The sequence below is a fragment of the Rhodamnia argentea genome, chromosome 5 (assembly GCF_020921035.1).
Source record: "Rhodamnia argentea isolate NSW1041297 chromosome 5, ASM2092103v1, whole genome shotgun sequence".
In the NCBI taxonomy this organism is placed as follows: Eukaryota; Viridiplantae; Streptophyta; class Magnoliopsida; order Myrtales; family Myrtaceae; genus Rhodamnia; species Rhodamnia argentea.
In genome coordinates this window covers 9,512,758-9,528,784 of record NC_063154.1, presented here as the reverse complement: position 1 = coordinate 9,528,784, position 16,027 = coordinate 9,512,758, and the positions used below count along the sequence as shown (strand labels likewise).

At 40.5% G+C, this 16,027-nt stretch overlaps 1 protein-coding gene across 6 annotated transcripts in view; it reads right to left on the bottom strand.

Annotated features, from left to right (window-relative positions):
• Nucleotides 1–16,027, bottom strand: part of LOC115739970 — a 42,996-nt gene that overhangs the window by 485 nt on the left and 26,484 nt on the right. The window contains exons 1-13 of one of the 6 annotated variants that reach the window (XM_048279453.1): nucleotides 13,130–13,557; nucleotides 12,246–12,788; nucleotides 10,607–11,809; nucleotides 10,139–10,466; nucleotides 9,698–9,953; nucleotides 9,399–9,615; nucleotides 8,933–9,285; nucleotides 8,243–8,785; nucleotides 6,259–7,450; nucleotides 5,471–5,824; nucleotides 4,795–5,032; nucleotides 3,641–4,150; nucleotides 21–2,948 (exon numbers count right to left, since the gene is read on the bottom strand). In XM_048279453.1, coding sequence (XP_048135410.1) covers nucleotides 244–2,948; nucleotides 3,641–4,150; nucleotides 4,795–5,032; nucleotides 5,471–5,824; nucleotides 6,259–7,450; nucleotides 8,243–8,785; nucleotides 8,933–9,285; nucleotides 9,399–9,615; nucleotides 9,698–9,953; nucleotides 10,139–10,466; nucleotides 10,607–11,809; nucleotides 12,246–12,788; nucleotides 13,130–13,285 — 8,598 coding nt within the window. In that variant the 5' untranslated portion in view covers nucleotides 13,286–13,557 and the 3' untranslated portion in view covers nucleotides 21–243. Of the gene's footprint in view, nucleotides 1–20; nucleotides 2,949–3,640; nucleotides 4,151–4,794; nucleotides 5,033–5,470; nucleotides 5,825–6,258; nucleotides 7,451–8,242; nucleotides 8,786–8,932; nucleotides 9,286–9,398; nucleotides 9,616–9,697; nucleotides 9,954–10,138; nucleotides 10,467–10,606; nucleotides 11,810–12,245; nucleotides 12,789–13,129; nucleotides 13,558–16,027 lie in introns of those variants that run through there. The other 5 variants (XM_048279452.1, XM_048279451.1, XM_048279454.1 and 2 more) reach the window with 5 other exon arrangements.

The following is a 16,027-nucleotide window of genomic DNA, read 5'->3' as shown; positions in this document are numbered from 1 at the left end:
AAAAAGAAGGAACAATAATCTGCAGCAGCCAAGAAAGGGAAAGTAGATTTTCATGACTATTCTCTGCCAGAACTTCAGGACATGCTCGAGTAATGAGCTTCCCGTCGAGAGATCTGTTTACCTTCATTAACTATCTTACTAAGAAGTTCCACACGTATTTACAAGACAGTGGACTCTACTTGTAGAGATGATAACAACATACCATTTTCACCCAAACTGGATCTGGGACAACGAAGCGAGGATTCATTTCTTCTTGCCTCTTCCTTTCTTTTTTTGCTTGCCGTTGGACTTGCAATTGCCTTTGTTCTTGTTCCTGTTTCCGATGACACCAGTATGGGAAAAAGAAGACGATGAAGCCTGCTCATCCTGCTCATCCGTCTTCACATCACTGGTCTTTTGAGCTTCCACAGCTTCGCTCTTCTCTTCCTCTTTCGCTATGCTCGTTTCTTGTTCCGGCAACGACGACGTGTTTGCACCATCCAAATGCACAGCTGGTGCTGCACTGTTGCAAGATGAAGAGGAATCCTTGGAAACCTCGGTCAGATCTCGTGACTTGCAAGAGCTCACAGCGCTTCCATCTTTGGGGAATAAAACTTCCATAATCTCTTCCTTGCGTTTGTTCGGCTTCACATCTAAAATGATGGCATGCGGACATGTTGAACAATCTGCAGCAGAATTGGTGATTACGAGGGGATCATCAACTTTTTTGAATGCTTCAGCGATAATACCCACTGAATTTTCCCGAAAGTTCAGCCTCCAGCGACGTAAAAGAATTCGACGAAACTCTGGAGGTAATTGCTCAGAAACCCAACTCTTCCCCAGCAAATCAATGAGAAAATATGGATCGATGCCAAAATTTAAGTGAAGCAAACAAACCAACAGAACCAACTTCAAGACCAATAGCGGGTAGTAAATAGTCACGTTTAGGTTCGATCTTTTGATCCATTCTACGGTTTCCCCTTTGTTGCAAAGAAGCTGCTGAATAGTACTAGTAACAAACCCAATGATGGGCTCCAAGCAATTTCCCGGGTTGAAAGTAAAGCTAGGCTTTGCTAAACCCTCATGGCAGATAAGCCATTCAACTAGAGAAGACTTGGTTGCATAAAACTTCCCTTTGGAGCAGGATAACAGAATCAAAAGTCGTTCCAAGAGATACAAGAAGCAAATCGGAGTAATGTAGTCTCTTTCAATCCTCCAATTGGCCTTGTAAGTATCTGCCAAAGCTCCATAAAGGTTCCAAGTCAAAGAGGACTCCACGGGCTTATTATCATCGCTGGCCTGAGGAAGGTCTGATTGTACATCCTGACAAACACATTCCATGAACGCCTTCCATGACGTATTTCCCGGAAAAGACTGCGCAATTCTTCCGTACAATTCATCATCGAGCATGCCAGACCCAAGAATTAAAGTTGCAAGCTCACCCATCTTCCCATGTGAAAAATGCGTCTTCGAAATTCTCATGTTCATCATTTCTCTCAGTAAATGACGAGAAGCCTCACTTCCTCTCAGAGATATCATATCCTGTGTTGATGAGGTTCGCCAGTCAAGAGGAAATATGTGACCAAAGTACCTCCTACTGGATGTTTCAATGAAATTCCCCAGTGCCCTACCAAACCTGGAGGAGTCATTCAGATAATTCAGTTCTTGAAGGAACTTTGCAACCTCTTGTAAGAGAGCAAGACATCTGCTTTGCCAGAAGTTCGACAGAGAACTCTTCACTGAAAAATTGTAAAGGGCGTCCAGTTTGTGCAGGAGCTTCATACCAACAGAAGTAAGCTCAGAATACCAATACTTTTGAGCTGCAGAGACTAATTGTTGAAGCTCCAAAGCAACCAACTGTCCATTTCGTTGGAGAAATCTTTTATCTATATTTCTGACCCAATCAGCATCTGCATTTAGAAGGTGATAAGTTCCTTGCAGGTTGTCCCGTTGCTCCAGCACACCAAAGTAATTCAAGCAGAACTCCCAACAGCACCTACTTTCCTTTTCCCCCGGCATCTCCGCACATCCTACACACTTTATAATTCTAACAATCTTCTCCTTCCAAAGATTCCAAAAGCAGACCATTGAGTCAACAGAAATCTCATTCCTCAAGATTTGTTGTTCAGAATACTCCACCCAATCATACTCCCAACAAAAATCTGAGACATTCCAAAGGAGATGGAAGTCCAGAATATTTCGAGCGCATAGTATTTCACCTCTGACACTTTCATTTCTCCTGGATGCACTCAAAAGTTCTTTCATTTCAGCCAAACTGCTCTGTTTATCTAACAAAGTGCTTGATTCTACAGAAACATATTCACAGAAAGCAATAGGCTCGGGCTTTGCGAGATGTTTGGCCTTTGCTAGCAGCTCCTCCTTTTGTGCAAACTGCTTCAAGGGCCAACCTTTACTTCCAGGAGCCCAAAGGGAATAGAATAACACATACCACAGGATATGCATGGACGCTTCCTTGTTTTCTCCAATCTTCGCCAGTAGATCAACCTCACGTATAATGTCACCTTTCATCCTCACAAGCTTTGCTGCCTCCAAAAAGTTACCGTAGTCTGCCTCCAAACTGATAAGTTCATCGAGGCATCCCAAATTCATGAGTAAGCTTCGCATTGAATTGATGCAATGAAAAGCCTTCACATACTTCATCATGGCCCCGTAGTCTCTGAGGTCATAGTAATGAAGGGCACATTTCTCTAAAAAGTCTTGTTCCAATTTCTCTATTTCCTTACTTTTCTTTACTATTGCGCTTTTCTCATTTCCCAGCCTTTTCCAATCCTCAATGTATTGCAGACCCATTTCAAAGAGTTCTCCTTTGGCACAAATGGACAAGCACTTCGAGAAAATATTTCCCCTTGCATATGCCTCCGCCGCAAGACTGTAGCGCCCAGCTAGAGAAAAACACTCTCCAGCTTTCTCCAAAGCAGATTCTCCACATTTTTCCATATAGATTCTACCTGTTGAAGCACCGACACATTTAATGTCAGGCCCATTTCTACTGTCCCAATGTAAGCATAAGATTTAATAGCTTAACAATGTTCAGAAGACAAAAATTAGCAGAGAGACATTTGGAAGGTGCCAGAAATGCTCTTGCACAGCTCAACTATATTGTCCCATGTCAAGATACGAAACAAGATGAATGTCCATAGGTGCCTACAATACCACGAACTTGTTGACAAACCATAGTCAATATGGAGTATTCAACTGATAGCCACAGCTTTTCTTGACCTCATGGGTGTGTTCCGTGTTAAGAACTTTGCAGCTCAAAATTTTCCAAGCTGCTAAGAGTGCAGAGGTGTGTTGCTGTATGGAAAATAATCAACTTCTCAAAACAAATGCAAAATCATGAAGTTGACATTATTTGCAGCTACTCAAAATTCACCAAAACCATTTGGAAATAAACAAGTGAGATTGAATTTCTTTTCTTGGAATATCGGAAGAGAACAATTAATTAAATGGGTAAACAAGAGGGTACCACGCATGTAAAAAACAATTAATAAAAGAATAGTTGAGATCAAAGTCAAACTTCCTTGTTCTTAGGTAGCTTTGACATCGCTATTACAAGAAGAAATATAAAGAAGCAGCATAAAGCATATAAGCTCTCCTCCTTATAATTTTGAAAGAACTTGAAAAAAGAAAAAAATGATACCTGCTTTCTCATATTCCTTCATTGACGCTTCTTTGTTTTGTCTACTCTTCCCAAGTTGATCACCTTTCATCCTCACAATCCTTGCCGCCTCCAAAAAGTTACCATGGTCTTCCTCCAAGTTGATAAGTTCATCGAGGCATCCCAGCCTCATGAGTAAGTTCCGCATTGAATCGATGCAATGAAAAGCCTTCACACACTTCATCATGGCCTTGTAGTCTCTGAGGTCATAGTAATGAAGGGCACAACTCTCTAAAAAGTCTTGTTCCAATATCTCCATTTCTTTATTTTTCTTTACTATCGCGCTACTCTCATTTCCCAGGCTTTTCCAACCCTCAATATATTGCAGACCCATTTCAAAGAGTTTTCCCTTTGCACAAATGGACAAGCACTTCGAGAAAATATTTCCCCTTGCATATGCCTCTGCTGCAAGACTATAGCGCCCAGCTAGAGAAAAACACTGTCCAGCTTTCTCCAAAGCAGATTCTCCACATTTTTCCATATATATTCTACCTGTTGAAGTATAAACAAATTTTAGGGTCAGTCTCATTTACAGTGTCATGATGTTCACGTAAGAATTCATAACTTCACGATGTTCAGAAGATATAAAATTGCAAAGGGACATTTGGAAGCTGCCAGAAACGCTCTTGCACAGCTCAACGATATCCTCCAATGTCAGCGTTCGTAGGTGGCTACAATACTAAGAAGTTATTGATAAACCATAGTCAACATGGAGTATTGAACTGATAGCCACAGCTTTTTTTAAACTTATAGGTGAGGTCATTGTGAAGAACTTTGCAGCTAAAAAATAATCAATTTCTCAACACAAAGGCATTAATCATGAAGTGGACATTAGTCGCAGCTGCTCAAAATTCACCAAAACAATTTGGAAATCAACAAGTGAGATCAATCTTCTTCTTTTTTTTCAAATATTAATAGAGAAAAATTAATTAAAGGATAAACAAGTGGGTACCATGCGTATAAAAAGCTATATACAAGTAAATAATTGAGATCAAAGTCAAACTTCCTCTTCCTTAGGCAGCTTTGACATGGCTACAACAAGAAGAAAAATAAAGCTGCAGCATAAAGCATATGAATAGTCCATCCTATCATTCCGAAAGAAATTAAAAAAAGAAAAGAAAAAGATAACATCATACCTGCTTTCTCGTATTCCTTCAACATGTAAAAACACTCTGCCGCAGAGTCGGCCACTCCAATTGCTTCATAAATCTCAGCAGCTTGCCTTCGAAGGTTAGAAGCCTCTTGTGGACTTAAAACATGCTTGAGATCAGCATCTGCTTTGAAAGCAGAGGCCTTAGCCAATTTCTCCCCATACTCATACCTTGCTCGTTCAAAGCACATTGTTGCCATTGGGTAGTTACCCTCCCGTAACAGCTTGCCAAAAAAAAAAAAAAAAAGAGAGAGATCAATAGCTTCTTCAAAGAAGGTGAAAAGAAGAGAATAGATAACATAGTCCTCCTTTATTGAAAAAATCAGTAGTCTAGCCTTAAACAAAAAAAAAAAAAAAAAACGGCACTGCCATTGGCCAGATAACCTCAAAAGAATAAAAAGATTCAAGGAAAATTCATACCATATGTTTATCCATTGTGTCTGAATGAAGTATTCGGTCAAAGTATTAAAAAGCCAATACAGTTAGCAAATCAATCACCATATTTTGTACCATAGAACGTCCACATTCTACAAACTTTTACAGTCACTGTGGTCTTTCAAAATTCCTAGCATTCACAGATCATGTTGACTCCAAATGAGGCAAAATTAACAATTCTGTGAAGAGGAAACAACGAATAAAGAAAACATAGAAAAACAGCGAACCTTAAAACCTCGTGCCTTCCACTCCTCTGGCGTGCTCCCGACCTGCATTGCTTCTGCAAGGGCCTGATCTACCAACCTAACTTGAATGAGGCACTTCTTTTTCCAGTAGTCGAACATTGGTTTGGAGAACTCCAGGGCATTCTCACAAATCCACAATCTTTGCCTTGTCCGAGTTATTGCGACATACAATTGCTTCAATTCAGAGCATAATATATTGTGCTGCGTGTCATTGAAACTTGGGGAAGACCATTCAGAGCTGTTATCAAGCAAAGCTTGCTCCTTCATGTACCCATAAATGACCCTCCATTGACTTTTCAGAGGCGACGTGCCAAAAAAGTTGTATAATAAGACGTCCTACACATTGTTACAGGCAAAAAGATTTTTGGTAAAAACATCTGATTGAAGACCAAAATGACAGGTTTCAAGTTTCACGAGTACATGAATAGATCTCAAACATTTAGGAAGAGAATATTTGGACTCATTTTGACCACCTGCCAATCAAGATCAGTAAAGCTGTAAAATCCTCAATATTGTCCATTAGCCTAGAGGATGATGTTGATATGAGCCCAAACAAATACTACATTACGTGTATCTAGATGACATAGTCTGTAGAATGAAAATGGAAATCCAAGCATTTTACAGAGTAACAGCTAGCGGCAAATTGGTTATGACCCATAAATAAATAAATATATATATATATATTGGCCCACAAAAAAAGGGTCATGAAATCTCTATTGCTGGTACCATTAAAATCACATGACAAACAATCCAACCAGAACAACACCTACCTGAAATTCCAACCCCTTGCACTCCACTATTGTCAGTACCAGGGCTTGCCCTCTCACAAGGTTTGAAACTTCATTTCGAGAATGATCATCTCGAACCAAAATAACCTGCTCCGCTCCGAATCCAACGAAATTACCACTAACTTCACTGTTGCCAAAAATTGATAGTATGGCACTTTCGTCATTCTCTGATTCAAGTAAAATTGGGGCTTCCCCACATATTAAGCTAGTTTCAGGGCTCAAAGCATCGACGGATAAAGGGAAGAAATGGTAAAGAAGATCAACAACGCTCTGTGCCAGTTTGAGAATACCAGCATGAGTGCGGAAGTTCTGGCTCAAATGGAAAGTTTTGGAAAGACATCCCTTTTCCATTCTGATATTAGGTCCATCCATTGAATCTATCAAGAACTCCTTGTAGAAAACGGACCTTATGTCTTCAAACCTGAAGTCTATTCCCCTTGCGATAGTTTGCGCAGTGTCTCCAGAAAACACAAAGCCCTCATCAACGTTTCTACAGATATATTTGAACAGTGAAATTTGCCTCATGGTCAGATCCTGCACTTCATCAATATACACAAAATCCACCACATTACCAGCAAACTGCTCACGAAAAATACGGCGATGAAGATCATTGACAAGATCAGCCAAATCAAATTCACCGTTTTTCATTTTCATCTTTTCATAATCCTCAAAAGCATCATAAATTTCTTCTCGTCTCTGAATACTCAGAGTGGAGACACGACCCTCTGAAAGTGAAACATAAGCTAGTCTGTCAAGTTTGCCATCACAACAATCTGCTGGCTGAAGACCACCCTTTATGTGGGACATTATTTCAGTGAAGACTCTGGAAGGATCAAGCCTCCTCCTTATCCTGTCATTGAAATGAGGCCAATAAACTGCACAAAACTTTTCATAAGTAACCTCCTTTGCTCTTAGCAGACTTTGTAAGGCAACTGCTCTAGAATTGTAGGATTGGCCATGACAAAACTCCCTTAGATCGGGGAACCTTTGGAAGAATGAAACCCCAACTGTTCCATCTAGCATCATCAGAAGCTTACGAAAAGTGATAATAAGGGGATAAGAGTTCGGAGATAGATCTCCAAATGAATCCGGGATATCCTTGAATAATGCTGCATCATCAACAATCTCATTGACTGAAGAGCTTTCTACTCTATGTTTTGCACTGATGCTGGAGCTGCAGGATTAATTAAGCTGGCAATTAGAAATGAAAATTTATACTTAACAAATGTACGGGAATACCTACACTACACATGCAATCTCATTATTTCTACTTTTAGGTAACTAACATCGAAAAGGGAATTAGAACAGGCTAATGCACCAAGATTGTAATGATATACTATGAGACATGGATAGCATTTACATCAGCTGGCAATAAAAATCTTTCCCTGCAGCAAGATTTGTGGAACAGATGGTCCTTTCTCGATTCTGCTTATAATTGCATAATTTCATTTAAAAGACAATTTTCTTTCATACATACATTGCTAAAATCACAAAACTTAACGCGGAAGTTTCCAATAAAATGGAAATGCAAACTGAAGAAGTGGCACAAAGACCAAAATAAGGACAATGGCTGCAAAAATTAAGCTTTCGTTTGAAATCAGCAAGCAGATAATGTCGATCTCTAATATGCAATGATTAAATCTATTTTCTAGCAGCTAAAACCAAGTAGTACCACCCGAGCATAGCAAAGCACTGATTTGACCCATGCACTCTTGCTACATGTTATATTTCATATTCAAGTCTACATATGAAGTATCTTGGTTGTGCTTCTCTGCTAGGAGGAACATGGTAGTATGCCAAAGGGGTTATATTCCATAGTAGCATGCCAAAGAGGTTATATTCCTGTCCGAACTAATTCATAAAAAGATTTGACAATCCATTAACCTTGCATGTGTTTGTTCATTCTAAAAATAGATCAGCATATTTATTCAATTGCTCAAACACCTTCCAATGAATTTTCATGTACCTCCTAAGTTGAGAAACATGCTGTTTCACCGCAAAACATAATTTTGCACTGACAGTCACAAAAAGCTGGCGCAACACATAATCCTCTGCTCCTTCACCAATTTCCTCGCCACTGATTTCCAGGGAGGCATCTTTGCTGTGGCTGATACCACTTTGGATTTCCTGAAATCCCCTGGTTACTTCGTCATGCCGTTTCTCATTTCTAAACAACTTCATTGTCAGAACTGTAGTTTTTCCAGTTCCAGATCGCCCAAGTATAAAAGTGCTTCTGGGGAAAAGAATTATCTCTTCTTCTTGCTCGGTTACTTCAAATGGAAGACTCAATTGTTTACCATCGCTGTCATCGACCAAATGTCTGACAACATCTGATGATAAAGGGTAGAATTTCATCAGAAGCAAACTCTCGCTCACTTTCGCATTCTCTGCATACAACCTACGATCTGAAGCATCAGCATCAGAACTACTCCCAAATTGATCTTCACTAGGACTCCGATATCGGACAAAATCAAAAGGACGGACCCAGGTCTTCGGAACTTCCTGATCCCTATAACAGGAAGAGGCATGTGAAATGAAAGAAAATAGGGGGATATCAATTCAACATGTTTCAGTCATCTATCTGGAAAAGAGATGCTTTCTAATTTAGTAAGTGATGTGCTACCTATCCTAAGTAAGAATAAATTATCAGACTTACCCTTCAATGCATTTCTCATTGCAACGACTAATAAAATCATCACTATATGTCTCGAATATGCTGTCCAAACGTTTGACCAATTTTGTCGCATCCTCTAAAGGCAATACGTCCCATATCTTCAGGATTTGGATGTATGTCAGTTCCTTTACTATATCAATCGTGCACAAGACATAGAGACCTTCAGCCTTAAATTGTCTCACGATATGAGATGAGTGTTCACAAATTATATCCACATTCCCCCTCTTTGGTCTCCAGCCACTGGATAGTCTTGACAAAAGTAGGATGATTGACATCTTTGTCCTGAGTGATGTCAACTTTCTGAAAGACTTCAGGAAGTTGTCACTGAAAAGAACCTGAAAAGGCCAATGCATGACAATAAGAATGTTCTCACAAATTCTTTAAAACAAAATCTTAATTTTTGAAAAATAAATATAGACGTAGAATACTGTTGAGCAAAGTTTTTTACCTTCCACCTCGCATTTCTGAAAAGTACACTGCTTTTGTCAAGCAGAACATCAAGCTGATTATTCTCTTTCATCACATCTAAAATGGCTTTAGCCAAGTCCTTGTCCTCATCAACATTGAAGAAACATTTACGACTCTTAGCATCGTCAATCAAAGCTTCCCACACAGATTTGCTTTTTGTCAGTGTTTTCCCATTTCCCAGAATCCACAGACAATACCTATAGATAGGAAATAACTCTGGGATTTACAGGCTATATCACTCGGAAAATGTAATTTGACACAATTTAGGGGATAGAGTACCTGGCCCTGGTAAGAGCAACATTGGTTCTCTTAGTATCAGAAAAGAACCCAATAGTCCCACGCGAGTTTGATCTTACGGTGGATATTATAACAATGTCTTCTTCACCCCCTTGGAATCCGTCCACTGACTTCACCTTGACCATAAAGCCCTTGATATTTTCATACTTTTTTCCAAGTTTAGCTTGAACTGCAGCAACCTGAGCTGCGTAGGGAGATATGACACCTACCGTCAGATCTTCTTCTGACCCCTCCCACGCTGCAAAGAAAAGGAAATAAAACCGTGACCACAACGATACCATTTTATGAGGGGTGCAAAGCTTCGAAAGAAATATCCTAGGAAAAGAACTATTAATGGCCATCACAATCTACACCTCTATGATTAAGTAATACATGCAAAATCCGTGTGCTCAAAGCAACATATATACAATTCTCTTCACATACCTCTGTACAGATTCCCCAATATCCTGGAGATAACTTCCACCTCAACAGGATTTCTAAAGCTACAGCCATCATCACCTTTTTGTTCTCGTCCATCAGGAATATTTATGAACGAGTAAGGACCAAACATCGGCCACGGTAAATGACTTTTTCTGTAACTTTTGCTTTTCACATTTGGCCCATCCAAAATTTGGTTTTGATAGAAGTTTGAAGTTGGAAACAGACTTATTGATGGATTCATTCGGTACTGCATATGGAGGAGTTGCCTTGAATAACCCAGTGAACTTAATCGTTCAAACAGACTCCTTCCAAAACCAGCCCTGCTAGAAACCTGTAGAAATAAAACATGATACTAAATTCAAGGGACGTGATGCATCGAACATTCAGCCCATCTAAGCTGAAATGAAGAGAAGGATATTACACATCTTTCAAGAAAAAATAGAAAGTTACTTTTCAGACATTTAACATTACCTCGCTTTCCACCATAGCAGGCAACTGACACTCGTCTCCAACTAAAATCAAATGCTTGACACCGGGGAGTTGCAGAGGAATTACTGACTCGCATTCTTTCAACTGGGCTGCCTCATCGATCACCAATAAATTGAGAGGCTCCATTTTCACAGAGTACAGCTTATATGAACTAGAAGCAGTGCAAAAAATCAAGGAAGCATGTTGGTTACAGAAGTCGGCTATCATTTCCTTACTCGTGAAGTTCGGAAGTTCTAGATCCTTCAGAGAATCACGAACAGTTAGCAACATGGAAAGGCATTCCTGTCTCTTCCTATAAATATTACGTAGTGGACACATGGACTTCTCAAATGATAACAGGCTAAATTCATCACGTGAAAGAGTCATCTCTATCTCCTCTGAATCCAACTTCTCTCCAAATAACAAAGTTTCAAAAGAATCAAGTAAGGTAAGCAGCGATGTAATATTCTGGAAATTAGTTCTGGATATATGAGTACTGTAAACATAGAGGCATCTCCGTAGGGGCTGGACAGTTGCATTGAATCGGTCCCTGAAAAACTCGAGAAATGATTTAAGCTCACAGTTACCATCTTCTTCACTGCTTCTGCATTCGCTCTCATCATCATCACTTCCTGGTTTCCTTCTTTTTGTGTGTTCGATTTCCAAAAATATGTGGTATTGACTGACGCTGTTGGCGAGAGTATCTATCATGGAAGTTAAACACTGATGCCAACCAGTGCCTCTAGAAAAGTACTTATCAACACAATCTACACGGTGTTCCAAGTATATTTCTTCCATGTCAGAATCAACTTTCAGCCGCTCCTTGTTCCCAAAAATAAGCATGTCTCCAAAGTAACAGAGCAAACTCTCCGTTTCAGTGCTTATACCACTATCTGATTCCTTTAGCAGCTTTAAAACACGAGATGCCACTTCCCTGATGGCTACATTTGTAGGAGCACAAACAATCGTTCTATGTTTCCTTTTCAAGAGAGTATATAGCAGTGCAGCAACGGTTTTAGTTTTCCCAGTTCCAGGAGGACCCCATATCAGTTCGACAGATGGCTTGTTTTTACATTGGAGTTTATTGAGACAGGCCCCAACTGCCTTTTTTTGGGATTCATTCAGATCATGGCAGAATCTCTCGTCAAGGCTCTCACTCCCAGAACCATTACCCTTTGTAATACAGAGATTGGAAACTTCATCAGCCTGCAGTCCGAACAAGTTTCTTATGATAATCCAGACCATGTAAATATGGTAGAAAAGAGACCCTGAAACTTAATTGGTATCCATATTATATAAGAGCATTGCACAGAACAAACTTAAATCACATGAAAATATAGTATATAATATTTTAAGATCTAGCACTATCGAGGAAGTCGCCTCCAAGGAATATCTTTCCTTATTTAAGACATAACTTCACTTATTTCGCATATCTTCATTTATCTCCATATCATAGAATGGACCAACTAAAAGAAACAATCATCCTAATGCCAATGTAACAGAATGGCTTAAAGCATCATTTATCTTATTTTCCGGTGAAACTTACAAATTGACAGGAGTAAAATGAAGTTTTGCAGTTTAAAGGGATATAATAGCAATTTTAAGTCTAAATGGACGAAAGGTACAAAAACCAAAGTCATACCACCAAATCTGTGCAGAGAATATTTTTCACAATATCCAAGTTCACAGACATATGCAACGCCTCCCATATCCTTCTGTTAGTGGCTATATTGATCAGGAAAATTGCATATATTGGCTTCCAGGAATCATTTACTTCATGGTCCAACAATGCCTCCACTTTGAAGTTTGTGGATGACGTTGCCTCATCCTCTTCATCAGATCCTCCAATCATCCTTACCGACGCAAACGCCCATCTTCTTCCAGACCTCTCCAAGTCAGAAACAGTTGCGAGCTTACCATTAGTTAGAATCAATATATCTCCAGGCAAAGTTTTGTAAGTTTCCTTGCCATGAGTGTTGGATTCATTGCTCCACCGACCGACCTTAACAGCATATAAGTTCCCACTACGCTTGCATTCCACAAAGTCAGTAACCTCAGTGAAAGGTAGCAAAGATATATTTTCCAAACTCGAGCACAGACTTGCCCGTGTTTCTTCCAATAAAGGGTAGACATACGATCGGAGATAATGCCGGACCGACTGAAATGTCTCTGGTATAGTCTCCACCTACAAAAACAGCTCGGCCAAACGTCAAATATGACCAACCAACCTCGACATTCAAAAAATACTCTGACCAAATTCCATAAAACATAACATATGCTCCTAATATATCCAAGGAGTTTGCCAAACAAAGTAGAAGCATATAGGGTTGTTCTATTTTACCAGTTGAATTGAAGGTTCTATAAGGCTAGGCTTACTAAAAGCACAAACAAACGGCAAAGCAACGAACCAACATCATTTGCAAATTCTCAAGCAAACACCGCATTGTCGTTAAACTTACACGAGAATAAAACCAAAAGGGCATAAGACAAAAAAAGGGCAAAGACGAGGAAAGAATCGAAACAAACCTTGTTACAGTAGAGATTCTCGTTCGAAATGTCGTGAAGAGACCAAGAGAAGACGATATCAGTCAGGTCATTGCGATTGTCTCTCCTCCTCCTGCTCAAACCGCCCTCTGCAATCTCCGCACCCAACACTCTGTTCGTGCTCGCTCTTAAATCCATCCCAAACCCACGTACAAAACTCTTCTGCTCGTTTTCTCCTCCCCTGTTCTTGCCGATCAATGCACCAAGGACAAATCGCTCTAAGGTTTCAAGAAACTCGCGGCGCAAAAGCTGGGCAAGTTTGTGCGCTCATCATAGGTCCCATTTCGGACTCCGAAGTGAGAGCATTCTTAACGACGAAGAAGAGTGGCCTGGGGAAGGTAAAGGGTCGTCCATGGAACCTCAAAAGAAGCACCGGAGGTCTTCGTCAACCGTGTGAAAAGACGGGGGTGGGTCGTCGTCCTCTCGCCTTCCGTACACTGTCTGATGACTTTCTCTTGACTTGCCCGAATGCATGCAAAGCTTCCTGCTTTTCCTCGCGATTCCACAGTTTGATTTCTTGCTTGCAACCTAAGCTTTCTACTCGTACTAGGCCTGTCCTCCACTGTTTTTTTGTCCGACATCCATCATGTCGTGAGCAAAGTTATTACTATCATTTGTCGATATTGTAACAATAAGTAGATGAAAAGAATGGCCGAATCTCAACCAGGAATCAAAGATGAATGTGAACATTCTACTTATGACCCTTTGAAAGGATGGCCTAAAACTCGACACTGGCAATCATAGATAGTTAGAGACGCGTTCTCCTCGTCAGTTTGGCCAAATTATCGACAAAGCGGGCTGCCATCAGACGCCACCTAAACCATCAGGGATGTTTTCCAATCGAGTATTGTCGATCTAAGGAGAATCGTTTGGGTAATTCATGTCCGTCTCATAATTATTTCTCTCCATAACGGGTTATTTGCGAAATATTTATGGGCTTCCGAAACTCCATTGAGACTCCGAGAGTGTGTTTCAGGGAAGTAAACGCAATCAGTGGGTCATGCCGTGGAGCGTGGTTCTTTTACTTTGCCTTAAGTTCTATTCCTATAATAATTTCCACGTTTCGTTTTTATCACCATCCAACATGAGGCGTGCGGAAAAAGAAATGTGACAGCAACATCACTTTAATAAAAGGTCAGTATGCCAAAGCTTTTAAAAACCCAGGTCGGCAGTCTCACAAAATTCAACAATTCTTACTGAAAGCTAAAGAGATGTAATAGGTTTGGGAATCTATTCGTGTATTATAATACACGCGATGATACTGTGTTTTAAGCTTCGATTTGTTAGAATGCACGAGTTGTGTTGGAAAAGTCCAATATCGAAAAACCGATACAGTGTGGAGTTGGTCCATAACTCATTGGCTTAAACTTTTTAATGAAGATGAATCCAACTAGATATGTTGATAGGCTTAGACTTGGATTCACTCATGATCTTCCCGGACGAAGGTAAGGACTTGAGCTTCCTCGTGACGATCTCCCGGGTACCCGACAAATTCATCTAAATATGAAATGCTTATGACATGGGTCGGTTGTCCCGTGTCCCTCGTACGATACGGGGGACCAAATGGCTTGTGTCCTCGGATCCTCCCACATTTGTAAACTTTGAAGTGGTGTTTGTTGGTGTCAAACATAGTGAATGAGCGATGCAGAGGGGAAGAAGTAATTGGGTCTATGGGAGTGGTATCATGATGGTTTGTGCTAGGAATTCTAGGATTAGACATAATACATTCCTTAGGAACTCTGAAGGTGGGATTGGCCTCCCGTATACAAAATAGTCGGGAGTTGATGCCACTCTCCCGATGAGACCATGGTAAGCTAAAACAAGTTGTAGTACTTAAAGTAGTCCGTTATCACTCAATATAAGGATGCCCGAGCTAAACCGGGCGTGATATGATTCGATACGAGAAAGACACTTGCATAGGTGTTCTATGGGACAACTGAAGAAATAGGGTTGGTCTAGTCCGAACGATTCGCCGGGCGCCCCACGGGTTGTTCCTTGGGCAAGGAATCTGTCGGTCCGTGATAAGTGCAATTAGAGCGGGATTCCCTCCAGTAGGTGGGTGAATCGGAAGAAACCCGTGGTCTACCCAGTCCTACGAATGCGGAGAGTAAATTGTCGGCGCTAAAACAAAAGAAAAAAAAGAAAAGGCTCGGACAAAGTGCGGCTCTCAACTTACTTCTGGGATGTCAATGGGGGCACAAGATGAAACCGGTTCCTCACCGAAATGGGAAACGTTCTCGAATCAATTCGGCGAATCAATTTGGCAAATCTCAAGATGGGTCCTCTACCATGATTGAATAAGGAAAAATCCTCTATTGGTTGTCTAATACAAAGAAGTTCATATTAGGGAAAAAGAAAGGTCCTGCCACGTAAGTGTGGTTGGCCAAAGTACCACACTTTGAACACTAAGGTAACCGATAAAATCGTGCTGCTAGGTAAGCGCAGTTGGCCAAAATTTGCCACATTGAAATGCATGGGTGACCAAAGAAAACCTGAACGGCCTTCAAAACAAAAAGAAGCTATCGATGTTAAGGAAAAAACATTCTATTGGGTAAGCGCACGCCTCAGTCTATGTAAGACCTAGATACGTGGTATTGATGGTAGAAAAAGGCGCAAGGAAGCGACAGTACAGCCCACAACAAGGGCTCTGGAGATTGGGGAAAGGATTGAAACATATGCAAGGGAAAATGGTTTTCTCAAAAACATTTACTTATGTAATGCTTTGTTTGGAATGTACGCCAAATGCGGCAAAATTGATGTCGCGAGGCGGCTGTTTGATGAGATTGGAAGCAGAAGGGGATTGTGCTCCTGGAATACGATCATCACAGGCTTGGCTGCCCACGGAAAGTGCAATGAGGTTCTTGAGCTCTATGACCAGAT